Source organism: Aulonocara sp. 'chitande type north' Nkhata Bay, linkage group LG7 (assembly GCF_057382095.1).
Source record: "Aulonocara sp. 'chitande type north' Nkhata Bay isolate Kocher_YH1m ecotype deep benthic linkage group LG7, A_spYH_male_GT1.1, whole genome shotgun sequence".
Taxonomy (NCBI): Eukaryota; Metazoa; Chordata; class Actinopteri; order Cichliformes; family Cichlidae; genus Aulonocara; species Aulonocara sp. 'chitande type north' Nkhata Bay.
In genome coordinates this window covers 39,048,616-39,074,995 of record NC_141350.1, presented here as the reverse complement: position 1 = coordinate 39,074,995, position 26,380 = coordinate 39,048,616, and the positions used below count along the sequence as shown (strand labels likewise).

General features: G+C 38.4%; 4 protein-coding genes across 6 annotated transcripts; 3 read left to right on the top strand and 1 right to left on the bottom strand.

Annotated features, from left to right (window-relative positions):
• Nucleotides 1-166: 166 nt before the first annotated feature.
• Nucleotides 167-10,597, top strand: skor2 (SKI family transcriptional corepressor 2). Of its 2 annotated transcripts, XM_086300315.1 has the most exons (9): nt 167-378; nt 2,081-4,089; nt 4,607-4,670; nt 5,399-5,476; nt 7,876-7,941; nt 8,087-8,185; nt 8,447-8,514; nt 9,475-9,538; nt 9,853-10,597. In XM_086300315.1, exons 2-8 carry the CDS (start codon nt 2,107-2,109, stop codon nt 9,529-9,531), a joined length of 2,415 nt encoding a protein of 804 aa, XP_086156441.1. In that variant the 5' UTR covers nt 167-378; nt 2,081-2,106; the 3' UTR covers nt 9,532-9,538; nt 9,853-10,597. The 2 variants fall into 2 exon arrangements, with proteins under 2 accessions (XP_086156441.1, XP_086156440.1); XM_086300314.1 differs by lacking the exons at nt 9,475-9,538; nt 9,853-10,597 and having other exon boundaries at nt 8,447-9,350.
• A 1,528-nt stretch (nt 10,598-12,125) lies between these two features.
• ier3ip1 (immediate early response 3 interacting protein 1) lies at nt 12,126-14,588 on the top strand. Its single transcript, XM_086300313.1, has 3 exons — nt 12,126-12,284; nt 12,608-12,709; nt 13,857-14,588. The coding sequence occupies exons 1-3, from the start codon at nt 12,194-12,196 to the stop codon at nt 13,910-13,912; spliced, it is 249 nt and encodes an 82-aa protein (XP_086156439.1). The 5' UTR covers nt 12,126-12,193; the 3' UTR covers nt 13,913-14,588.
• Nucleotides 14,589-18,122: 3,534 nt separating this feature from the next.
• hdhd2 (haloacid dehalogenase-like hydrolase domain containing 2) lies at nt 18,123-22,596 on the top strand. Of its 2 annotated transcripts, none has more exons than XM_086300311.1 (9): nt 18,123-18,243; nt 19,822-19,931; nt 20,185-20,287; nt 20,573-20,678; nt 20,972-21,056; nt 21,341-21,506; nt 21,694-21,744; nt 22,045-22,108; nt 22,257-22,595. In XM_086300311.1, the coding sequence occupies exons 2-9, from the start codon at nt 19,831-19,833 to the stop codon at nt 22,358-22,360; spliced, it is 780 nt and encodes a 259-aa protein (XP_086156437.1). In that variant the 5' UTR covers nt 18,123-18,243; nt 19,822-19,830; the 3' UTR covers nt 22,361-22,595. The 2 variants fall into 2 exon arrangements, with proteins under 2 accessions (XP_086156437.1, XP_086156436.1); XM_086300310.1 differs by having other exon boundaries at nt 18,163-18,210; nt 22,257-22,596.
• A 1,174-nt stretch (nt 22,597-23,770) lies between these two features.
• LOC147325689 (katanin p60 ATPase-containing subunit A-like 2) lies at nt 23,771-26,092 on the bottom strand. The gene is made up of 4 exons (XM_086300312.1): nt 25,806-26,092; nt 24,980-25,043; nt 24,803-24,921; nt 23,771-23,899 (listed from the first exon to the last, which is right to left on the bottom strand). Exons 1-4 carry the CDS (start codon nt 26,064-26,066, stop codon nt 23,786-23,788), a joined length of 558 nt encoding a protein of 185 aa, XP_086156438.1. The 5' UTR covers nt 26,067-26,092; the 3' UTR covers nt 23,771-23,785.
• Between the last annotated feature and the right edge of the window lie 288 nt (nt 26,093-26,380).

Genomic DNA, 26,380 nt, shown 5'->3' with positions numbered 1-26,380 from the left:
ATGGTGGGCTGAGCTCGCGCCACACGCCAATCAAACTCGAGGCAGGTGTGCTGCCGGGTGAGAGAGAGAGCGCGTGAGGGAGAGAGAGAGAGAGAGGGAGAGAGAGGAGGGGGGATTAGGACTGCGCGAGGTGTCTCAGAAAAGGGAATAAAGCCGGCGCGAGCGCCGCAGTTTACTCACATCATGAGCAGGCTCTCTCTACAGTTAAAAAGTAAATAAATAAAAAATAGCTTCCACGTGTTTCCCGGATACAAGGTTTCTCGTTTGTTTGTTTTTTACGTGATAAAATGAGTCTTTTAAAGCTGCGCAGGATAAATCGATTTCTCTCGTGACCGGGATATTTTTGACGCGTTTTGGGATTTTCCCCAGAAGCCGAAGGTAAGGACTGCTGATCATTCCCGAGCTTACTCTGGTTAAAGTGTTGTAAAAGTGTAGACTGTTATCGATTTGTGTTACATGAACAGTGGGGACAGAAAATGCGATGCATGTATAACTCACAGTCCTCTATTTCCTTGGAATACATTGTTATTATTATTGCTTTTGTTGTTGTTGTTATTATTATTGTTATTATTTTGTTGTTGTTGTTATTGTTTTAATTTTGTTCTACCGAAGTTGAACGTGAAACCCACTTGTGAAAACTTTAATGGAAGCATATGTGTTTTCTGCGAAAAAAAAAAGAAAAACAAACAGCATAAAAAAAGAAAAGAAATATGTAAAGAAAAAATTTAATATAGTAAAAATTAAAGACGGGCTGAATTCTTGAGTTAAAGTTCTGGTATGCGGAGTCCTGCGTGTCGTCTTTATGCTGTACCTATGAGTAGTTAAATCAAACAGAAGAAGAAGAAAAACACCGCAGTTGTTTTACATTCTTAGACCCAGTGTCCTTTTTCTGTAATACGCAATGTAATTATTAAATTTCTTAGAATGTATAAATGTATTGTAATTTCTTAGCAACGATCTCTTTAATTTAAAATTTTGTGAAATGTTTGTAAAATATTATACCGGTTTTTAAAATATATCACAACTGTGTGTGAATGCAGAACCAACATAAGATGCGCTGTAAGGGATTTATGGAAATTTCTGGCATGCAAATTTGCTGTTTCTAAAAAAAGTGAAAACAATATATTCATAATACATTTACAAAAAATAACTTTTATTCTCAAGAAGCTCATATAAATCTCTTATTTACACTATTCGTTATATTCAGTAATTATCATTATCATACTTAAAATATATGCAAAAATATAAGGTATATTAAAATAAGCACAATAAATAAACACAATAAAAAGTATATGAAGTAACGCACGAATGGGACATCTGAAGTGCCACAGTTCTATTAAAGGCAATAAGATTGGCATCATATAAGCAAAGCCTTGTGAATGGTACAGAAATAATAATAATAACTATATGCAACCTTATTAAAATACCGTATGTGCCATTGGTGGTATTTGCATTATTTTATTTTTAATTTTTTTAAATGATTCTTTTTTTTAAAGTACACTTCACAGCAGTGCTTATGAAAGAGTGTTTCCTCATCCTCCTGAATCATTTTTCCCATTTGATAATTCAAAAATTCGCAGGAGCCACATCAAGATATACCTCCTGAGCATTTAAAAAATATATTTGCTGTCATCAAAACAAGTAACAGCAATAATATTCCATCTGCACAATTCAGCTTCGATTTCTGTGCCCCTTATGAAATTGCAAGAATAGTCAGAAATTAAAATACATTAAAAATATTAAAATAAGCATTTAGCTGTGATGTCAAAATATTTCTAAATTAATTGTTAACTTTCTTAAAAAACAGATTTTGAAAGGGTAATCAGATACATTTAATTAAAATGTTACATTTCACTGGATTTTTTTATTTATTCTCTTTGCTCTCCCTTATCCACTTCTCTGTTATTTATTATTTTGAGGAATATTTATTTGGTCGAAGTGCATATTAGGTAATAAGAAACTCATTTCATATTGCTGATAATACAGGTAGAGAAGCGCTCGTAAACTGTTTTAAAAGGTTATTTATGAATTAATAAATGTTGAACTTTCTTTCTTTCTTTCTTTCTTTCTTTCTTTCCAGGTTTTTTTTTTACTTTTTATCCGAGCATGGACAAGACTCATCTTTCAAGCCCTACTGATATCATAATGACAAGCTCAACAGGCCCCTACCAACAGGAACCCCTGACTCCACCCAGGCCCACCCATCACCACTCTTCATCCTCTTCCTTATCGTCACCCTCTCCTTCTTCTTCCTCCTCACCACTCAAACCCAACCAGGTTGGCCAGGTCTTCCTTTATGGCGTTCCCATTGTATCACTGGTCATAGATAATACAGAGAGACTTTGCTTGGCGCAGATTTCCAACACACTCCTCAAGAATTACAGTTATAATGAGATTCACAATCGTCGGGTGGCACTGGGCATCACCTGTGTTCAGTGCACGCCGGTTCAGCTGGAGATACTCCGAAGGGCCGGCGCCATGCCCATCTCGTCACGACGCTGTGGCATGATCACCAAGCGTGAAGCTGAGCGTCTGTGCAAGTCCTTTCTCGGAGAGAACTCGCCACCGAAACTCCCCGACAACTTTGCTTTCGATGTAACACATGAGTGCGCCTGGGGTTGCCGTGGTAACTTCATTCCTGCACGCTACAATAGTTCAAGGGCCAAATGCATCAAGTGTTCCTTCTGCAACATGTACTTCTCCCCAAATAAGTTTATTTTCCATTCCCACCGCTCAACACCAGAAACCAAATATACCCAGCCTGATGCTGCCAACTTTAATTCCTGGCGACGACACCTCAAACTAACCGACAAACATCCACCAGAGGAGTTAATTTATGCATGGGAAGATGTCAAAGCTATGTTCAATGGAGGCAGCCGAAAGAGAGCCTTGCCCTCGTCTTCCCATTGTTCTGCTATGGGTCCCATGAAGAGTCTGTCAGGTTCAGTGGTGCCTCACGTAATGGGACCTGAGCTGGGTGCTCAGAAAAGAACCCGCTTTGAAGATGAGGATGATCTGGATGGAGGGAGTCTTTCTCCTCGTAAGACACCACGTAGTTACCCTGTCATTCCTGTCCCAAGCAAAGGTTTCGGCATGCTGCAGAAGTTCCCTCCTACATCACTCTTCCCCTCCCCTTATCCCTTTCCAGCATTTGGCCTCTGCCAGCAGAAAAAAGAGGACAGTGATGTGCCAGCTGGACAGAAAGGGGCAGGGTTGTCTGGTCTTTTATGGCCCGGTCGAAAAGACTCTTTTTATCCTCCTTTCTGCATGTTTTGGCCACCAAGAGCAGCAGGAGGAATCCCTGTCCCCACTTACATCCATCCTCAGCCCAGCACCCTCTCCTCCCTGACAGACAACCCCTCACTGAGGCAGGCCTTCCTGGATCTCTCAGACCCCAGTGAATCTGGAGCTGTGAGTGGAAATGGAAGTGGGATCAATGCAACTATGACTCCCAGTGGCGGGTCCACCACACCCAAATCTGGGCTGTTTGACACAGAGTGTACAACAGTTACCACCGACCCTCGCCCTGTCACCTCAGAGGGCTGGCTCAAACTACTGGAGAACCCAACTCTCCAGTCAAGGAAGTCAAGCTATGGCTCTGCGTTCCGACCTGTCATCAAAGATGCAGAAAGCATTGCCAAGCTCCACAGCAATGGCGGAGGGGTCACTGGAGCAACGGATGAAGACTTTGTAGTCACCAGATCAGACCAACACCCGCGGCTATCACCAACTAGCAGTTGCAGCTATGGAAGTGAAAGTGGAGGTGATGGGGAACCGGAGGGAGCAGAAAGCGAGGAGGAGGGGGAAGTGGATGTGGAGTCATCAAAGCAAGATGATGAAGAGGAGGGAAGCTTTACAAACAGACCACCACAGACTCAAACCAACCTGTACCTCTCTGCGCTGAGTGACAATGCTGGAGAGGATAGGGGGAAAGACAGAGGGAGTGGCGCAATGTATCCCGGTACGTCCCCTCGATCCTCCTCAGATCCGATCCAGCAGGAGTCTCCCAGCCTGCCCACCTCCCCTCCTGCCAGCTTACCTCTCTCAAGCTCCACCCCACCTCACCGGGAGGACACAGCTTACAAAAACGTAAATATCCCCACAGGCCACTTTAGCTAATTATTATTTAAATGGTGCCGCAGTCAGGCAGTGGTGTGATCTGCATAAGCAGATTGATAGGCTGGTTTCTCCCCGTAGACATGAAAACAGTCACCTCACTCTGATACTAGCTAATAGGCCCAGGTGTGGCTTGTTTAATGGCCACGTTGTGTTCGTTCTCCCTCTGTCACCCCAGCTTGTTAGGGCAACTCTAATCTTTAACCTGTCGACTCCCATGTTAACCAGACCTCCAAGAGGAGGAGGAAGTAGAGGTTCAATTTTGACGATGGTTTTCTTTGGGGGGGTTAAACTATCATCTAGCAACACACTGCAGATTTATCTCAGTATTCATTTTGAGGAATAAAAGCATAGTCTCCAGTATATTGCAGATTAAATTATTAGTAGTATTAGTATTATCAGAATCAGACTGCCCTGCCTCAGTGCATGTTCCAGTTTTTTAAATTTATTGTCTTAAATTAAATATTTATCAACTATATTTGATTTCCAGGTTCACAAAAACAGAGACGAAGGACTTCCTGCATATGCAACCAAAGACAATTCCAGCATTTCCGGTAAGCGCAAACGTTTTAATCTTTTGGAACAGTTTTTCATTTTAAAGTCTCCACAACACAGAACGCGGCATTGCAGAAATCTAATTAAATGCATTCGTTTTGAAACTGAAAAATAGTTGTTGACACAAAAGTTAAAAAGCACATTAAGCATCATCCTTTTTTTCTCCATCAAATTTGCAACAGCAAATAATCTTTCATATATAATCTCCAGAAATCACTATATTGGTTGCATGGTTTGTTGGACGCTACATCTTCCACCCTGCAGTTGTTTTACGATGTCTCAGTTTCATCAAATGTTTTTTACACTGTTTCATCAAATAGCATTACACAATCTATTTCAGCAAACTGTTACTATTTGCTTCATCAGATGTCCGAGTCTGTTGTATTATAGCATCTTTGTTTCATTTATTGTCTGAGTGAGTGGTTTTATAGTGTCCCTGTGTTCCTGTGAGGCTCATATTCCTGTGACGTTTCATTTGCTCCTCTCATCTCCCACTCTGACCCTTTTCCCGGAGAAAATGTCTTCCCCGTGTTTTCTCGCAGTGCGTTGACAAACACACATGCGTACGCTCGACCATAGCTCCCAAATGCATACACACAAAGGAGACGCACACATCATGCGTACACTTAGTTATCTCCATGTGTCCGGATAACCAGCTCAGCCAATGGCCCTTACTGAATCTCTCTTCCTGTCTGTCTTCCTGTCTTTCGCTCTCATCTTTTCTCAGATGAAACAAAAGAACAGAATAGTTTCTTTGTACCAGAGACTGAGACGTCGGCCCCGGACTACTGGAGGGAGAACTCAGGTATAAAAACTCACGTTTTTGTATTTATTCTTTTTTTATAAGTGGTTGCAAAACAGCTACATTCAGATAGAACACAGAAAATAAACTAAAGGCAAAAGTTGAAACTGGCAAATCAGGCACTGAAAGTATAATTATTGGGATGGAATGGATACCGTCTGCTTATATTTGGTGTTTGATGACACTGATTATTATTTATATTAGAAAGTAAACCTACTTGTGATTAAAATGCTGATTAAAAACTGACACTTTATGACTTTATTTGCAAAACGACACTGATTTCTTACACAAATGACATTCAGAACAGTTCAGTCAGTGAGGGAAAGCCTTTGACTCTTAAGCTTTATCCATCTCCATCTCCATGTCCTCTCAGATGGCAAGTTAAAGGATTCATATAAATACACACAGAGATGAAACAGCAGTGCAAAGCTGCCTCTTTCGCCGCTCTGCCACGGCTCCTCTCTTTAGTGGCGTTGTCGCTAGGGCTGTTACTCTTAGGGGGGCCGTTATAGTTCAACAAGAAAACATCAGCTCAGAGATAAGCAGCCGCGCTGGCAATCTCCATCCCAGACCCATATCGCCCCCGACATAATTGCCTTTTTTCCCCTTTCTCAGCGCAAAAAAACCTTTCCCGTTTGAAAAAGATCACAGCTTATTACCTTTTTATATCTGTCAGGAAGACATTAAAAGTGCTTTATGACATCTGTGCCAACATTTATATCTACCCCCCATTCCCTCAACCCCTACACGCACACACATCGTAATGATCCCTGTGCATAATGTATAATGTATTTCGAAAAATTACACGAAACAAATTAAATGAGACCACCTTTCCCCTGATTGCCAAACGTCTCCCTGGGCGGTGGGAAGCTCTACGTGATTAGAAGGCCTGATTCCTCCGAGTCCCTCCACCCCCCTCCACTGTCTTTAAACTCTCCCTCTGTTTCTAGGGAGAAAAAATAATCTAATTTTCCATTTATGTAATGCAAACCGCCTTGGCTTTGACTATTCACGGTTAATTGACTGTCAAACGAGGTTGTTATCCTCGGGCACTGTCTGCAAATTTGCTTGTCAAATGAGACAGAGAGAGGAGAGGAAAGGAGAGAGGAGAGGAGGAGAGAGGAGAGCTCTCTCTGTTCTAAATGAGAGAGAGAGAAGCATAGGGAGGCTTAAGGAGCCAGGACATGAAATGACTGGAGGAGGATACACATATCGAGGGTGCTCACTTGCTTCATTAAGGCGTTCAATGCCTCATTGTCACAATTCAGACATTAGCTCAAACACACACATGCATGCTTACCATGGCAGACACTGGAAATCTGAAGGAAAAACACAGCATGTAATGGAGATATTTGTTCTGAGGATGGCAGACTTTTAAAGCAACAAGTAGATTTATCCTCCAGGAGTTAAAAAAAAAGACAAAACAGACAGAACATATATTTTATAAAACATTCGCACTATTAACTGTGAGGATGTTTTTTTTAACCATATTTATGGCTTTTAAATCCTGCTTTAGTTTGCAGGAACTACTTGTATTGATCAAAAAATCTTAACTTTTGTAGTAAAATCAAAACTTTCCACATCTCCGCCCTTCTTCAGCTTTAACAGCCACCAGATGATTGACTCAAATCTCTCTGACTAGATTGGACGAAGCATGATATTACAATAAGAGGCGAGAACAGTAAAGCTCGTCATAGTCTCCGGTCATCATAAGTAGTTTCCATGAACTTGTACTGACACCTAGAGGCCAGAACATGAATTGCAATGCTTCACTTACAGCTGAAGAGAGGAGGAAACTAAATTAGTCCATGACAAAATAAAAACCAAGTAGTTCTGTCCAAATAATGGAGACTGCAGTTAAGTTGTTTTTGCAATACTTCACTTTACACTTACACTTAACTTTGGCTTTCTGCACACAAAGTCAGCTGACTTCTTTTAGTTTCTGAAGGGTTATCACTCTCTTTTTGATCAGTCTTTTGATCAGCAAATTTTATTGTATTTTTCTATTTTTTCTTTGTTATTCATACTAATTTATTAAATGTTTATGGACATTGTTTCTCCTCATTTTTCCTCACACTTTTGCCATCCAGTCTGTTGTTTTTCTTGTTGAGTCTCACCGTGCACATTCTGTTCTCATCCTTATCCTGATCTAACAAACAGACATAACCTCCTTTAGGCGATCAAATGATGCCTGATGCTTTCACTTAACTTCACTTACATTTGTAGCTTTTCTGGTTGCTTTTGAATAACTGATTTCAAGATCATTTATAGTTTATGAGCATGGCCTTAAATTCATTATTTTTATTTGTTTGTTTTGTACTCATTTCCTGTTCGTGGATCAAATCCCAGTTTAGTTAACAATTAATTTCAAAGTTTGAAATTAAGTCTCTTCATGTTTTCAGGCGATCAAAGCCAGGGTGCTGCTTCTCCTGTGCAGCTGAAAAAGGATGTTGAGAGCATGGAGAAAGGTAAGGGCTGTTTGAGCACATCTCAGCTGCACTGACCATAGAAAACTAGTAATCTATACTAGATGGACATTTGTGAGATTGTGAGAGAATATTTTAATGCAACCACTCTCATATTTTCCTTCTGCTTTCTTCTGTCCTTCTGTAGAAGAGCTCCAGAAGGTTCTGCTGGAACAGATCGACTTCAGGAGGAGACTGGAGCAAGAGTTTCACGCTTTGAAGGGCACCTCACCATTTCCTGTCTTCCGTAAGTCAGTTTTTTTCCCCCTTACCCTGATTTCCTTTTAGTTTCCATACTCTGAAGGGCAACTTCTCCTTTTCTGTCTTTCTTACAGTCTCTTACACCTTTACCTTTATCCCCATTTTTACCTTTCAGTTTTTTATTTTCGCCGATTTTTTTTTGCTCAACCCTTTTCTGTCATCGGCTGTCTTTATCACTCCAATTTTCCAAAATGACAATACACGCGCCACCTAATCAAGGTTTGTTTTTATTGTACGCTAATTTCAGACAATTTTCAAGATCAGATGAAACGAGAGCTCGCCTACAGAGAGGAGATGGTCCAACAGTTACAGATGGTAAGACTACTAATGTTAGTGCTTAACACTGATGGAAATATGCTTTTAAATGACAAATTAAACACCCTTTTTTAGATACACAAATTAAAAGAAAATCTTCATGATTGCCTTAAAAATTGTCTGCAAGGATTTTGAGAAAAAATATAATTAAGACTAATTATGCAGTACTTACTAAAATACAGTGACATCACATCAACCGAAACAAAAAAAAATCAAAAACCGATGAGGAAATGTGCCAGTCAATTCTCTGACTACTGCTAGAGATTGTATGCATACTTGGGAAATCCTTGCCATGGGTTAAAACAAAAACAAAAATTAAAGGCTGAATAAATGAAGCCATCACTAGGACTTGACCGGACACATGCGTTTGCTTATTTGTCCATCAAATGACAGAGCCAATCATCTAGTTTGTCTTTCACGGGTGAGAAGTTCCTTTGCAGCCATCTGAGTGTTTCCGTCGACATCAATCACTGGAGCAGCTGGCAGACAGGCTGACAGACGCTGTTTGTCTTTGTTTTCTGACACATGCCACCACTGTACACGCTTGTGTGCACACAGTGGCAAGGCGTGCGCCAAAACGCACACAAGAACATGCATTCATGTAATCACAAAGGCAGGCGATTATGAATATGGGTTCAAGCTAATTTATAAGCCTGTATGTGCACACCAAATGCACATACTCACGTAAACAATTGACAAATGTGTCTAGAACCAGCAGATGGATCTGTCTGAGAGTAATGACACATTAATTTCACACAGACATGCAAATGAACTCCAAAAAATGTTTAATTTGTGTTGACAGACTTTTACTTTCACCAGCTTGGCTAGAGTTTTGGATTTTCATATTTCCACCAATGATAAAATTATAATAGTAAAGTTTACTTTAGAGAACCTTTTTCAGTGTTAAAGGTATTTCTTTAGGAAGAATGTAACGTTTTATGTCGCGTTTTTGCCTTTCAGATTCCCTACGCAAACATCATCAGAAAAGAAAAGATCAGCTCCCATCTCAACAAGTAGCAAAGAGGTGAATATTTTTCAGTAAATTTAAAATGAAGCTTAAAGAAATGTAAAAATAAATAGTTATCACATAAAAAGCTTTTGACAAGCTGCACATTATTAAGCCTCATATTTACATCATAATAGAGATAATGGCAAGACAGTGAAATATACTTAATTTTCATTTGATTGATAATAAACTGTCTTATAGCATTAACACATTTGGCATTACTGGCTACATTTTATTATAATTTTCTGGGGTGATTCTAAACAATCAGTTAAATCAGTATGGAAAAACTCTTACCCTGAATGTAAAACTAATGTAATTTCCCTTTTTTTTAGGATTAGCACACAGAAAACTGACAGAGACCATCACCGACAGAGAGGATGTGAAACTATATCATACATTATATTACTTTTCGCGGGACAGCAATTATTCTGCTGCTTCTTCGATATCACCTCTGTTAGTTGCTCTCTACACACTGCCTGCTAAGAACTCATGTGAGGCTGTGGGACATCATACTGGTAAAAGATTTCTAAAGTTTTTCCTCTTTTTCCCTGGTTCAAGTTCCCTAACTGAACTTAATTGACTGAAACCTGTGACACTGCGAGTGTGTTGGCAGTCACGTTCAAAGCATTAGCCAACCGGGACCAAAGCAACCTCGCCCTTTGAGGACCACCAGGAAGGCAGTTGTAGATGTCAGAAAACTAATTTCCAGGCATAAAAAAAAAGTAAATAAAGATTGGATGTTTTTATCTGCCCGTGGGCTCAACTGTACATTGGCCAAACTCTGGATGAAAAAGGACTAAGATAGGTTGTATTTGTATCACCAAGTGATGGCCCTGAAGAGAAACAAGCACGACAACATTTATCTATTATCAACATTTGATCCCAAAGGGACTTCATCATGTTCAACTCTAATCATTCCCTGTAAACACGAGCCACCACCACCAGTTTGTCAGTGGCTGGACACACACAACCTTGGTTTAGTATGTCAGATGAATTAAAATAAATAAATAAATAAAGCACTGATATTTACAATGGTACTACAACACGGTACCACAAAAAACGTCCACATATATATATATATATATATATATATATATATATATATATATATATATATATATATATATATATATATATATATATATATAAATTTTGCAGTTTACAACTCTATTAACAGCATTTCAAAACCACCGTTTTTACCTTGTCCTTAATTAATGTCACATCTGATTATATTTAATACTTTATTTATAAAGTCAGAGTTACCTGAAATTATGTCCTGTGTCACATTAACTGCAGACTGTGTACCATATGGAACTGAGCAGCTGTAAGACACAGTGAAGGTTCATTCTCCCACAAGACATTTTCCTGTCGTAACGTCTTATGATTATCACTAAATAAATATTGCTGCCATCAGCTGCAGAATCTGCCTCGTTGTTTTGGAAATGAAAAACTCTGTATACGTGCTTTCTCTCCAGAAAGAGCATCCGAGAGTAAAGGCCTGAAGTTTGTCAGTGTTGTATATTTATATGTAAATTATTTCACCTTATTGTATAAAATGTCATACATGTGAATACTGATCTTCACAGTCATTCTACCTATCTCTCTGTGTGTGTGTGTGCGTTTTGTTTTGTTTTTTTGCTTTTTTTTGTTTATTTATTTGAGTATCAACTCCTGAGACCCCAATTGTGATAATACTATTTATTATAATGTGAAATGAAAAAGAAAGAGACACAGGGGTGGTGGCGATGATGGTGATGTTTGAGCAAAATCAAAAAGAGCAAAAGTGACAACTCACTCATCTTGTTTATAAAATAAATGGACAAAGTTGTCATTTACTGAGAAAATGTTATCATTAGAAGCTGTTATTGCAGATGTATTTCAGAATGTTCTTGTAGTTTCTCTACTATTTATGTGTAAATTAAAAGTCTATATGAAAAACTGAATGTGGAGGACTAGTTCATGTTTGTGTGGAGGACTAGTTCATGTTTGTGTGGATGGAGTCCCTTTACCCAGAACATGAAGTTCTTTCTGAAACTAAAAGCAGGCTGTTAAGAAGATCCCGGTTATTATATCTAAATGCAAACTTATGTTTTATGGGAAGTGTGGTTCAGAAGATGGAGTGGGCTGTTGACTAGTCAGAAGTAAGTGTTTTTCTATATGTCAAGCTGTCCTTCAGCAAAATATTGAATGCTAAGTGCATCCATCAGAGTGTGAGTGTGGGACTGTTAAGTTAAACTTGCTTAGCCATAGAAAAAGGTGCTTGTGTAAATGTATGTGTGAATGAGTGGATCAAGTTTGCAATAAGCAAGCACTTGGGGATCTGCATGCATGCTTGTGTTGCCTCTTAAAGATGCTGTAGAAATTTAAAAAAAAAAAAAAAAAAAAAAAGGTAAGAGTGAAGTCAAACTGATTTATAAGACCAATTCAAAACAACAGCCGAACAGCTAAAATGGCATAAAACAACAGGGCAGGTAAATCAAATGGAAATAGGATGGAAAAACACCAATAAAACAGTATAAGAAAAGAGTAATTGAGTGATGTGGTCACTTAATATTCATTGCGCGTGTGTGTGAATCTGGCTACGTCTGTTGCACGACGTCGGCATGCCTGTTTACGGCAGCAGCATCTCTGGGAGTGGCGGTAGAAGGAGGAGGAGAAGAAGAAGTTGCCAGCATGGCGTTTACTCTTTACTCTCTCATCCAGACCGCTATTCTGTGTACCAATGCAATCGCTGTGTTGCATGAGGAGAGATTTCTCAGCAAGAGTAAGTGTTTTTTATGTCACGTACATCATATGGTGAAATAACTGGTTAAAAGCAGCTAGCTACGCGTATACATTTAGCAGGCTGCCTCTTGGTTAATGGAGAGGCTCTTGTTTGGGATTTATAAGGAAGAATTAAGGGTTGAGCATTACAGAGAAAAAAAATGCAATGTTTTGAATAACATTAAAGCGGGTGGTCTTTTTTTTTAAACTGGAAAATAAACACGTATACATGCATCTGCTATCTCATTTACTGGTGTTTCTCATCTTTCTTCCCATCTGTCTCCTGTACTTTCTCTTCTCCTTTATTTCTCCGTGTGTCTGCAGTTGGTTGGGGTGTTGACCAGGGAGTTGGAGGTTTTGGAGATGATCCAGGAATCAAAGCCCAGATTCTCAATCTCATCCGCTCAGTCCGGACTGTCATGAGAGGTCGGTAGGCTGTATTGTTCATAAATCCTTAGCAGATCTTAAAAATAAGTAAATGTACTCTCATATTAACTGTAACTGTGAAGATACAACAGAGTAGAGGTAGTGAAGGCTTGAGGTTAAAAACCTGGGGCAGTGCACAAGAGAGGTGAAGAAGAGAGGAGAGATGGGGTGGAGATAAGTGTTAAGAGTGATTTATGGCAGGAAGAGTGAAGGGGAATGTTTAAAAGACAGCAGTGAGACCTGCTGTTTTATATGGTTTGGAAACAGAGGTGGCACAGTTTAAGCTGAGATTTTCATTGGGAGTGACCAGAGTAGCCAGGATTTATGAGTTTCATGTAGTGAAAGAGGACATTCAGAGGGTTGGTGTGTCAGAGGAGGATGTCACGGATAGGGTGCATGACTTACTTTGGACAGACACAAGACCAAAGTGGAGATTTGGGGTTGTTTTGGTCACAGCCAAAATTGGGTCAATCAGGATGACAATGATCCCAATCCCAGCAGCAAATCTACTACAGAATGGCTGAAAAAGGATAAGAATTCAAATGCTTCAGTGGCCCAGTCGAAGTTCAAAACTCAACTCCAATGAAATGCTGTGGCAGGACCTTAAGAGAACTGTGTGCACATGAATGACCACAAATATCAATGAACTGAAGCAACCCTGAAAAGAAGAGTGGGCCGATCCACAATCACGTTAGAGACTGATGAAAGGTGATTTTACAAGTTAGTGAATCGGATGCAATTAGTTTTTGACACACTGCTTCTGCATTTTGGCTTAGCTTTCATTAAATAACTAATGACACACTGTAATATGTCATATGTAATTATTCATTTGCAGTTGCATTTGCCTATTTTTAAGATCTGCTAAGGATTTTTGTTTAATACACAAAATCTTAAAAATGAAAGAGGGTGGACTTTAAGTTTATCATGACTGTCAACAAACTTTTTTTTTTCTGATGTTAACAAAATCAAATAACTTTTTCCTAAATAACCCAGTATTAAGTGAGCTAAATTGCTGGTGTGCTCTTCAATTTTTAATTCACTCTGCAACAGATGTATTTGAGTCAAGAATTAGCAGCTGTAATATTTCTGAGGTTGCTGATGGAATCAGTTTGATTACTTTGTGTTTTGTACTCTTTTGTTTTTACAGTGCCTTTGATAATAGTGAATTCTGCCTGCATCGTCCTGTTGCTGCTGTTTGGTTGATCTTCGCCTACCAAACTTAGGTGGAGGACCACAAACATGCCAATGAAAAGCCACTCGCACAAAATCCTGAACTCTTTGCCATTTAGAGACTTCTGCCACTGTCAGTTATTGGGAGGGCGGAAATGTTTTTCAACTGGCCGGCGCTGAAATAGAAGATCAACTGCAGATTTTTAAATGCAAAGAGAAGAAGAACTGAAAATTAGCTGGTGCAGACTTCCTGTTGTGTTTCATCACCACTAAAAGGACAAAATTGATGTAATTTTGTCGAGGTCATGACCACACAGGATGATGGTTTCATCTTGATCCCCGATATCATATCATTTGCAAATGTTTTTTTTTAAATCGGTATTTAAATAACCTGTTAGTACAGACAGATTTTTTGACACTTCATACTGTAAAAGGGGCCTGCAAAGTTTTTTTTTTTTTTTTTTTTTCAAACATTTATGGGGCAACTAACAGCAGGTTCAAAAAGGAACACAATTCACGAATCTCTTCATATATATGTGTTGAATTGATTTGTAATTGGCCCATCTCTGAGAACTGAAAAGGCTAAATGGTATAGATGTAAATTTTAAGCAATGCTGCCAAACGCAGCTCCGACCAATGTATTTTGAACTGTTTACACTTCAGTGCCACAAAAATTGAGATACTGTCTTGAAATAAATGTATCACTCAGTGTTGTGGAATTCCTTATGTTATGTTGCTTTCTGTGTGTGACAGCAGACAAACTTAAACAAATGACATTTCGATAAAACTTCCAGCTGTTTTGTTGATGAATGAAATATTAGATGTGTAGCAAGTAACGAAAATAAATGTTGCCTGTCCACTCTGTCAGGTTGGTGCCGATTTACATTGGTGACCAATGTGAAACTGAATTTAAAAATACGGTAGTGTATGTTACCTGGTGGCTTTACACATTCACATACAGTACTGTGCAGAAGTCTTGAGACACTTCTTGTTTTGTTTTGGGGGGGGGGGGGGGTTTGCTGTTTGTTTTTGTTTCTAAAGTGATCTTGAACAATAGTTCTTTGGGAATTCTGAAGGTCTTTAAGTAGCCTGGAGCCTATTGGCTACACTTTATTTGTTTATTTTCAGAAAAATAGTTGTGTTTGTTAAGCCCATCATAAGAAATGTGCCTAACTCAAGCTCTAAATGTTATAAAATAGTACTTGTACCAACAAGGTGATTCCCAAAGAGCAATTAGCCAAAACCTTGGCAAAGAATATTCTGGCACAGCATGCAATGTGTCCTTAAAAGTACTGAGGAAACTGGACAAGGTGGAGGACCTAAGACAGATAAACCGTATCTGAAAGTCATGTCCTTAAGGAACAGGAAAAACATCATCAGAAATTGTCCCAGTGGAAGGGTGGCTGTCAAGAAGCAGTGTTAAGCAAGGAAAACGGTGAGAAAGGACTGAGATATACCAAATTGCACAAGAACTGAATCAAAAAACAGCAGCAATGGGTCTCGTGGAGTGATAGTCCTCAGTATGTTAGGAGGAGGTCAGGAAAGAGGTGAAATGGTGAGTGTTTACAGTCATCTGTAGAACAAATGGAGGTTGGGGGCTTCATTTCAGTCACTGGTTTTGGGGATCTCATCAAAATGGAATTATGAATGCAGAAAATCTTATTTTACGAGTTCCCTTCACACAACTAAATAAACGTAACTCTATTTATTATTTTCTGTGCTCACAGTGGAGATTTGTTAGTTAGTTGTTTACTTAGTTGTGTGAAGGGAACTCACAAAGTTCCCGACTTCCCACCACCACTGTCATGTGTTAAAAAACATAAATTACTGAACTTCAATAACTTAGTGAAACTTAAAAGAGTGTGTTTAATATATAAAGTCTTACACTCCCTTGCTCCACCACCACTAAAGCAGTTCATTAGGCATAAAGAAAGCTCAGACAGGACCACTCGAGCTACAATCCGAGGAAACTTGTTTATATTCTACAGACGGACAGCATTTGGGCAGAACGTCCTCTCTGTTAAGGGTGGCCATCTGTGGAACAGTCTTCCTCAACCCATTAGAGAATGCTCGACATTCAATTTGTTTAAGGCAAAGGTTAAAAACTGGTTATGGACAAATCAAGTGTGTGATCATGCATGAGTTGTATAGTTTTAATGTTTTATTTGGGAACAGAATGGTGTGTATGTGTGAGTTTGATGATGGAGTTTTTATTATGGATGAATGATGAATTTTTATGAATTATTATGTCTATTTTTTTATGTTTAAGGACAACAGATGGAAATTAGCCCCTGGCTATAATCTGGCATGTTTACATTCATGTAATTTTTTTTTTTACATTTATGTTCATTAACATGCACTGTCCTAAATAAATAAATAAATAAAGTAAGAATTTCATTGCAGCATAACTATTTGTGTTTTGCAGTGTATATGACAATAAACGTCTTGAATCTTGAAAAGTACCATAGGATTTTGACTCTCCTTGTAATACCATCTGGAAAGCTGAACAGCAACAGATGTATTTTTCAGTTTTTTCAATGATTCTATGCACTGCCAGTGCAGTAAAAGCATACCTAGAATTAAAATAAATAAATAAATCACTCAGTCATGGATTGCCCTTCCCAGAGCCCAGGAATCTGTATTATTGAAGCAGCCAACATCCAAAGAAGAGCTTTGAATGTCCTTCATGATGCCTGGAGAACTATTCCTGAAGACTATAGAAAGATTAAAAGAAAGCTACAGTATTACATACACATAATAAGGAATTTAAAATTTTGAGTATTTGTATATATCTTAGCTGGATACACTTAATAAATAGCAACTTTGTGTTTGGATTTACTGGGGAACAAAGGTCACATGCATCACTCTTTATTAAAAGTATTTTTAACAAATTTTCCTTTTTTAAAATTTTACTCTCACTTGACCAAAAGCGAGCACTTGTACCTGGATAAAGGATATCACTGTGTAAATATTGACATACACTATTTCTCTCAACTTCCTTTTTCTCTGTCTGACCAGCTCCACATCATTAATAATCTCCATATGCAGTGAATTATCACCATTCTCTATCCAGCTAAGCTCCACTTTTATTAACATTAGATGGAGGAGGGTGCGAGGGCAAAAGGGGATCTGCTGGAATTACAAGCATATGTTTATCAGAGAGATTTGTGCTGTAAAGCCACTTTGACATGTGATTCGTTTAGCTTGGAGGTCAGGAAAAAAACTATAAGCAAGCACGCAATTATATCTGAATATGTGTCTGCAAAACACAGGTCAGGATGTGTGGTGTTTTGATCTGTGGGCCGTTAATAATAAATCACAAAAATATTTTTTGAAAGAATTGTGGTGAGTCGTGCTTACTTGAGAGTTTAATTTGAAAAGTATTCACATTGAATATAATTTACTGTAGCTATAATGGAAAAATACCCATTCTGTGAAACAATACAAAATATATACAACAGAGTTTAAAGAAAAACAAAATACAACACAGATCAAATCACTGATTACAGTTTTTAAAATACATATTAGATGGAAAAAAGTGCAGGGAAGAGAGAAGGCTGCAGGTGTTACAGGTGAAATTATAATTTAATAACAACAGAGCAATAGCAAGAGCCAGAGGAAGTGTAAAAAGAAAGAGCTACTGAAAATAAACCAGAATTAAAATCAGAAACAGATCAACACGTTAAAGTTGTGTTTTTGTTGGAAGGACCTTAAGACATGTGGGATTAGCTTATGTTTTCATTTTTTCCACATCTATCATGTGCGCTTCAAACTATTTATGCAAAAAATAAACCCAGAAAGCTAAAAAAACAACAGTTGTTATTCACTATGTGGAGGTAACATGCAAAGAGGATTTGAATAGCGGCCTCTGGCATCCTGTAGAGAGAAGGTCTTTATCGCTGCGTTAATACCTCCCACCATATTAAATCTATCCGAATGCACTGAGCGACCCACTAATGCAATACATCTGTTACTTGTTAGTGTGATGGGACACATATGTTTTTTATTACTCTAATGAGTGATTAAGTGGTTAAGGATAACCCTCTTAACTGATTACAAATATAGAAATTGAAAAAATATAAGTTATAATAACACGACAAAAAGAGATTGATATTGACAAGAGAGAGTGATATTAAACATATGGTACTAAGATACATTTTTTTCTCTACAAAAATGTAGAACACAAGTTTTTTTTTCTGTTTTGAAAACATAATCCTGTACTGCATTTGAGCTGCAGGGGTCAGCAGTGACCACATAACAAACCCGTTTTAAATCTACGAAGAAGAAAACGTCAACAGGAAGTAGGAGAGTTGCTGCTGATGCTGTTGAAGGTTAGCTGTACTGGCTCTTTACGCTCTCAGTAGGTCAGTTTGTAGCGCTTTTGTACCTTTTATATAAATGGAAACTTTTATCATTAATTCTCTCATTTGGGAATGAATAATAAAGGTTTTTTAAGTTATTGTGTCATGTATATAATTCCGAAAACATTCGAACCATTTTCTGTGTTATCACAATGAGTTTGAAAATAATTCATGCACAAAATACTAAAGCTTATTTATTGTTATTGTGTACATTACATCTCTCCTGATACAGCATGTAAACCCAGTTTTTAAAAGAGTGGTTCAGAAATATTATTTAAAATACTAAATAGCTTTCGAAAAAACCCTTCCCCCCTTGTGTTTTTGTCTATCTCCCAAGGACCAAACCTGTTTTTGCTTCAGAGTTTTGTCATGAGATGTTTTAATGCGAATTCTATTCAAAGATGTATTAACAGTTGTATGCTTTTATTCGATTCAATTATCATACGGATAGTACACATTAAAGTTGTCAAACAGACAACACATCAGTTTATACACCTTTTCTCAAAAACCAGCCATTACAATGTTTAGTACAATTAGTAAGTGCTGAAAGCTTTAAATATGGAACGACAAATGTGTACGAGCTACAAGTGTGCCAGATATTAAATAAACATACAAAGTGGAGTAATGTTGTACAATACATCAGGCCTGAATGTAAGAGACTGACAGCCTGTTAAGCTACATCTTTAGGTTATGATTTAGTACCTTTACCACACACATAAACCAGGTTTATTATTTTTATCCTAGCACTTTCTTGACAGTTCAGTATTTTTTCTGTTGTCTGTAGAGATGACTGCAGATGTTAGATAGGTAGCCTTACACGCTCTGTGTGTGTGTGTGTGTGTGTGTGTGTGTGTGTGTGTGTGTGTGTGTGTGTGGTTTTAGGTTGGTATTAAGAGCATTAATTGTACCCTTGCACTGATAACTACACGACGCAAATCCAAGTATGTCTAAATAATAGGGACTCATAGCCTGAAATCAAATACCTACAGATCCATAAATCTGCATTCTCGGCAGAAACCCATAACAGAAACTGGTGAGTAATCCTCTCAGTTTGGCCGGTAATCTGACAGATTCTGCCACCACCACTGTGAATTATGATTATAAACATATAATCTCCAAAATAATAAATTGTTATCAAAGAATAAGCTTTTTAAAAAAAAAAAAAAAAAAAACAACAACTAAAGCTCCATTTACAGTGGACGATGGTCATATGTAGCGGTTTAGAAATCGTAATCAGATACTGCGTTCCAAACAGGTCTTATCTAATGTGTTATCTAAAATGTTAAGAACATCCTGTATTTGTGCTCTTTCAGATTAGTTCACAACAAGTGAAAACACTGTAAAGAGGATTTTGATCATTAGTTTAAGCAACAACAAAAAGGAAATGTCCCAAATTCCCCAGTTCTGACTTTGTAAATACTACGATTTTTGTCTGTAAATCTGAATAAATGCAGATAAATTTAGATTACAGAATATCATTCACCTTATATTACAATTTTTAGTGTTTCCTTACGAAAATAACAGATTAATTTATTAAGAAAATGACTTCTCGTGACATCATTGCCTTTCTTACCTGTGCAGGCCTCCAGGATGGCAGGCAGGCGAGCGCTGAAGGCTGTGCTCATTGACCTGAGTGGAACTCTGCATATAGAAGACACAGCAGTGCCCGGGGCGCAGGATGCCCTTAACAGGTAAATGGCAGGAGGGAAAAAAATCAGACCTAAAATGGCGCATTGAGAGTCAGGATGTTACTCTATGAATGAAAAGAAAGACTGAAAATTATTTTTTTAAATTACTTGAACACTACTCAAAAACCTTTTTCTGTCTTGTGCTTGCTGCATATCTTTATCTTAGATCAGTTCTTTTCCTGTGATAGAGTGCTGTGAATTGTAAACATGGTTTGAATTGCTAGGTGTTTTCTTTTGTGTTTTTGTGCATTATCAGGTTACGGCAGGCGTCTGTAGCTGTCAAGTTTGTGACCAACACAACCAAGGAGAGTAAGAGGATCTTATTTGAAAGGCTGCAACGCCTCAATTTTAACCTCCAGGTGAAATAGCCACACCCTTTCTTATAGCAGAAACTTTTACTGCAGTGCCAAAAGAAATCAAAATGACCTTTAGAAGGGGAACCGCTGTGATCTTGTTTTGTAATGTCTGTTTTTTCCCAAAAGTAAAGTGATGAAATGAATGTTAGTGCAGAAGTCAAAATTAGGCGAAGAAAAGCAAAACTGGTGATTTACTTAATAAATCAACAAACTGAAAGGACTGTGATGCCATTTTGACCTCGAGAGTGCTGCCTTATGTGATCTTGAAAAATGACCTTTACTGTACAGGAAAATGAGATCTTCACTTCTCTGAGTGCAGCAAGGAGTTTGTTAGAGCAGAAACAACACAGACCCCTGCTGCTGGTGGAAGACAGCGCCCTGGAAGATTTCACTGGTACGAAGTTGAGTGTGGTGGTGGTGGTGTGTGTGTGTGAGTGACGGAGAGGTAGACCTGAATTTATGTTGTTTTAATTATCATTTGTTTCAGTAACCAAATAAGATAAACTATTTATGTTTAAGACATTATAGCTTTATAAAAAATTCTAATTGTCTACAAGCATTTTGTTAAAAATGAAGCACAAAGAATTCATAAATCGATATCTCTTTAGCAGTTACTATAAAATTATATAGATGAATAATAATTTATTTAAAAAACCTCCAGTTATATATTTTTTCTTCCTTTTGCAGGGATTGAGACGTCAGAGCCGAATGCTGTCGTCATTGGACTTGCTCCTGATCACTTCAACTACTCCACACTCAACAAGGCTTTCAGGTGTTAAACTTGGTCAAGTTTATCAGCTGACATATATATCAGCAAAATCTTCAGTGTGTCTGATATTTTTACTCAAAAATATCTGATATTTTTACTCAAAAATATCAGATACTTTGTATTATTTATTTATTTTTGATATACAGTAGTAGCAAAGCAAGCGTTTTATTTGGGCATATTTGTGCAGTTATGTCTTATTTCTTGAAAAATGAGACCATATAATAAACTTGGTGTTTGTGATTTTGTTTTCTAAAATGTCATTGTTTTAAATGTGTATTCCTTTCAAGAATGATTCTGGATGGAGCTCCTCTCATCGCCATCCATAAGGCTCGCTACTACAAACGTAAGGATGGTTTGGCCCTCGGACCCGGGCCTTTCGTGACGGGACTGGAGTATGCCACCGACTGTAAAGCTACTGTAGTTGGAAAGCCTGAAAAGACATTTTTTACACAGGTGTGGAATTTATTTTGATTTTATTTTTCCTCATATAATAAGACAATTGTTGATTTTATAACAGACATGTCAGATACTTACTTGACATTATAGCATCTATACAATCTTTTTGTGTTTAGTATTTGATTTTTTTTTATGCTTTTTGGTACTAACAACCATTGAAGCCTCTTCTCATTTCTTCAAATAGGCTCTGTCTGATTTAGGATGTAGCCCCAGTGAAGCTGTCATGATAGGCGATGTAAGTATATTATCATTTTTGACAGAAAGTGAGTTTTTGGCTTTCTCTTGTATACAGTATAACCATTTATTGTAATGTTATTGTTGCTGTTGACAGTTTTAGTACCTCTTACAAGATATACTAATGTTAAAAAATCTTTTTTTTCTTCCTAGTGGTAACATTAAAATAAAATGGTGGTCTTTACACTGAGTGGCCCTGTGATATATATTTCTTCACCAGCCTGTGACTGATTAACACCCTCACAATTTACTAAAAGTAGGTCTGTGCTTTTTTTTTTTGTTTGTTTGTTTTCTCCAACAGGACGCCAGAGATGATGTAGGCGGGGCTCAAAATTCAGGAATGTTGGGTATTCTTGTCAGAACTGGTGAGCTGAGAAACAGTCAGCTTCTCATTTCATCTTCAGCTTTCTCTTCCACTGTGGTGTCTTTATTAGAAGCTACATTTCTAGCTACTTCATCTATCATAATTTTTTTTTCTTGTTGCTAACCATCTTCTCTCCTGTTATGTTTTAGGTAAATACAGAGAAGACGATGAGAATAAAATAAGCCCAGCTCCCCACCTGATATGTGACAGTTTCCCAGATGCTGTTGAACACATCCTGCAGAATCTGCTTTGAGCGCCAAGTAAAAATAACCTTCTGGTTTCATTTGCACAAGTAACACTGCTAATGTTTCAACAGTGGAGAGACTTAAGATATGAAATTATTTTCCTCAGAACATCCTGATAAATTGAAAACAGTCATGCTATAGTAGTTTGACTCAAAGTACCAGTCACCATAACAAAAGTTTCGTTGTATTAGGTTGTATATTTTTTTTCAGAAAATAAAAAAAGAAAACAAATGATTAAACCAGCATTTTTTTTTTTTTAAATTGTGCTGTTCTAGTGTCAGACAGATTGGTACTCTCTCTCCCAGTCTGTGTATCTGTCTATCAGGTTTCGTGCTGAGTGTTTGGTGTGTTCAATCACATTCAGGAAATCAGCCGTTGTTACAGTTTCCAGTTGGATGGCGGGCATGTCTGTGTCATCTGTAAAAGAGAATCAAAGTAAGACAGAGAAGATGGCTGTTGTAGAGGTCAGTCTTGACTTTCAGAATCAGAGAAACTTTATTAATCCCAGAGAGAAATTGAGTTGTCATAGCAGCAAATATACAACAAACAACAAGCACTCATATAAAATGAGTGTAGAAACAGAGATACTGGTAGATAAATATTAAGATAAATATAGAGATATAAGTATAAATATAAAAGGACAAGTATGTTTGCAAATATGTGTCATGTGTACAAAAGTGACAGGGTGCACTGAGGTGTGATTAATTCTGTTCCACATTTGTGGACCTGACCCAAGTGGATGAATTAAAGAGTCTGATTGCAGCGGGAAGGAACGACCTCCTGTAACTTTCCCTCAGACAGCAAGGTTGAAGGAACCTGTTGCTGAAACTGCTCTTCAGATTGTCCAGTGTGTTATGAAGGGGGTGGGAGTCATTGTCCATGATTGCCAGCAGTCTTGCCAGCATTCTGTCACTGATCACCTCCTCCAGGGTGGCAAGCTTCATGCCAGCAGCAGACTCGGCCTCCCTGATGAATTTCTTCAGTCTGTTTGCATCCTTTGCTTTGATGCCTGCACCCCAGCATGCTACAGCAAAAAAGATGGTGCTCGCAGCAAAAGACTGATAAAACATATAGAGCAGCCTGCTGCATACATCTGAGTCTTCGTAGAAAGTGAAGCCAGCTCAGACCCCTTTTGTAGGAAGCATCCTTGCTGGCAGACCACTCCAGCTTGTGATCCAGTTGAACTCCCAGATACTTATAGGATGTGACTATTTCGACATCAGTCCCACCAATGCAGATCTGTTTCTACCACCAGCTCATTTGTTATAGCTACATTCAGCCAGTGAGACATCATGGCTTGGCAAGCTGGTGAAGAGGTAAGACTCATCCATCTGAACCAGTAACTCGGTCTTTATCCTGCGACTCCCCTCGCGCTCGCCTCTGAAAGCAATGAACAGAGTTTTTGTGGACAGCAGCAGTGGCACATCTACATTTTACTGCACTTCGTGGTTAAGGTCACCCCATGCTGCTCTCTGGCCCATCACTGACTCAAGCTCATCCAGGAAGATGGTGGATGGAGCGTGGTACCTGGCCAGCTCAAATAGAACCTGCAGACACATGTATTAAATCATTTACACTACATACACGGTCAACATATTGTACAAAAGTCATGTTACTGAAATAAAATGAGTCATTTCTTATCAGTTTTTATGTACTCAAAACGAATATGACAGTCAAAATGCAAAATTGGCTCTAGTTTATCACGGAATGTATGCCATGTAACCACTACGAAAGCTGTGTTGTACATGTAGCATAGCATATATGCGGGGCCCAAGGCTTGTCTTGATCGCCAATCTTGCATCCAAAGTAAAGACGATATGACTTCTTCACTTGAGAAGTGATACTTTCTTCTGGTTGGCAAATGTCATTTCCCCACAAATATAGCAAAAATTGTCCACAGTATTAACACACTTTTGAGGCATTAGTGTTCTGTATTGTAACTAAATGGATAGAATAATGACAGTTTTATGTAACAGTAGCTTAAGCTGTATCCCATGAAGTCTGAAAGATTTCTCAAATTTTCCAACTAGGCTTTGTATAGTACACTGCTGATGTCAGCTTACTTCAGCAGCTGCCTGGCAGTAGTACTGCATTCCTTCAGGAAATAATGGAATAAACTCTGGATGATGTGTACATGATGGTATTATCCAATGTGATGCAATATTACATCATTCTATGCTTATTTAGGATGTTGTTACAGTCCTGCTGGATAAATGTACACAGTGAAACATAGAAAAAAAAACTATATGAAATATCTTCCAAACGAGAGCAAACACAATATTTTCATGCTCATATTTGTGTTCAACACACCAAGACACTACAGATTAGGACCTTTTTAGGTCAGTAACAATTTCAGTGTTGACCAGTGTAATCAGACCTCAAAAAATGAAACACAAAGTATAGTATTCAAACATGTTTTTGTAAAATTCTTCCCATAGCTGACAGCCTACCCTGACCAGTTTCTCAGAGTCTCCCCTCCACTTGCTGACAATGCTGGAAGCTGAGATGTTGAAGAAGGTTGTCTTACACTCTGTAGCTACGGCCTTGGCCAGCAACGTCTTACCTGTACCTGCGTGGGTAAGGGAATGTGAAGTTTTCATAGTGAGACCCTGCACTTGAGTCCTTACCCGGGGGACCATAGAGCAGTAAACCCTTCCATGGAGACAGGATGCCTGTAAAGAGTTGGGGATACTGAGGAGGAGAGACTGAGTCAAAGAATGAGGGGGAAACATGAACAAAACAGTATAGATACAACTTGAGTAAATCACATCCTAGCTCAGTATGAGAACACATTGTATTTCCATTTTCAGCACACCAATAGCAAACTGAGCTCTGTGCAAAGAAACCTGATAAGTCTGATTTATAGCTGATCAGTGCTGCAAATACCACACACAACAAATTTGTTTAAATTTTAGGTGGCAAACACAGGCTGGCTGAAATGACCAAACTGACCTATAGCTCAGAGAATGAATAATAATGGAAGCAAAAGTTTAGGATTGTGGGAAGGCAGAGAGACGATGTTCAATAAAACAGGCCAGCAGAATATATACAAGGAGATGGACACATCAGTCCTCATCTTCGTCTGTAAATGTCAAGAGGATGCAGACAACCTGATTTGTTGTCATCATATCCATGAGAAAGGTCTGGGCGATGATGACAAAAGTGTGTGCATCTATTTCTGTGTGTGTGCGTGTTTTTATCTATTTGCAGAAGCACAAATTGTGTGATTGTGGCTGTGTATAATAAATTCTACATGGCATGCCACATGTGTCTTCCTATCCATCTCTGTATCTGTGTTACCATAATATCCCAGGTATAGATTTAATGTCACTCTAATAGACTGGCCTGACCCCACTGCCCTCCTTCTCTTTAAGCCCTTTAAAAGAGATGTATTCAGAATCGAAGATGGGCGACCGGAGCTGAAATACCAGCATGCTCGGGTAGCGGCCGCACCTTAATGGGATAAACGACGGCCTCTTTGACTAATCGCTTGGCATCCTCCAGACCGATGATGTCCTCCCATCGCACATTGGGGCTGTGCAAATAGATGTCCTTTGGAAAAGCATACACACACACACACACAACAGAGAGTGAGTGATGCATGTGGAAGACATAAGCCAGAAATTGGCCCCCACACACATCCTGGTTGCGTAAATAGGTGTCTTTTAGAATGAAACATCGGGTAAGGGAAATGGATAGAGCCTGGGCCTTCATTAATACAAAAGATCAATTCATTCAAAACAAAGCCCTCTGCTGCTCTGTAGTGGACACATTCAGCAAGAGTCATATAAAGGATTTTCATATTTTTACATTATATTCCAAGGAACAAATTAAGATAAAATCAGCTTCTCCCCAGGCAAGTTGAGACGAGACCAAGACCGGGACAAAAAAGACTAACTTTTGTGTGCTTTTAAGGGCTGACATGATGGTACTGACTGGCCCCAAAGTCATCTGACAAAACAGCGATCACCTCCAACAACTGTAAAATATGAAATATGTAACTGGTTTCAGTTATACTTTATATATAG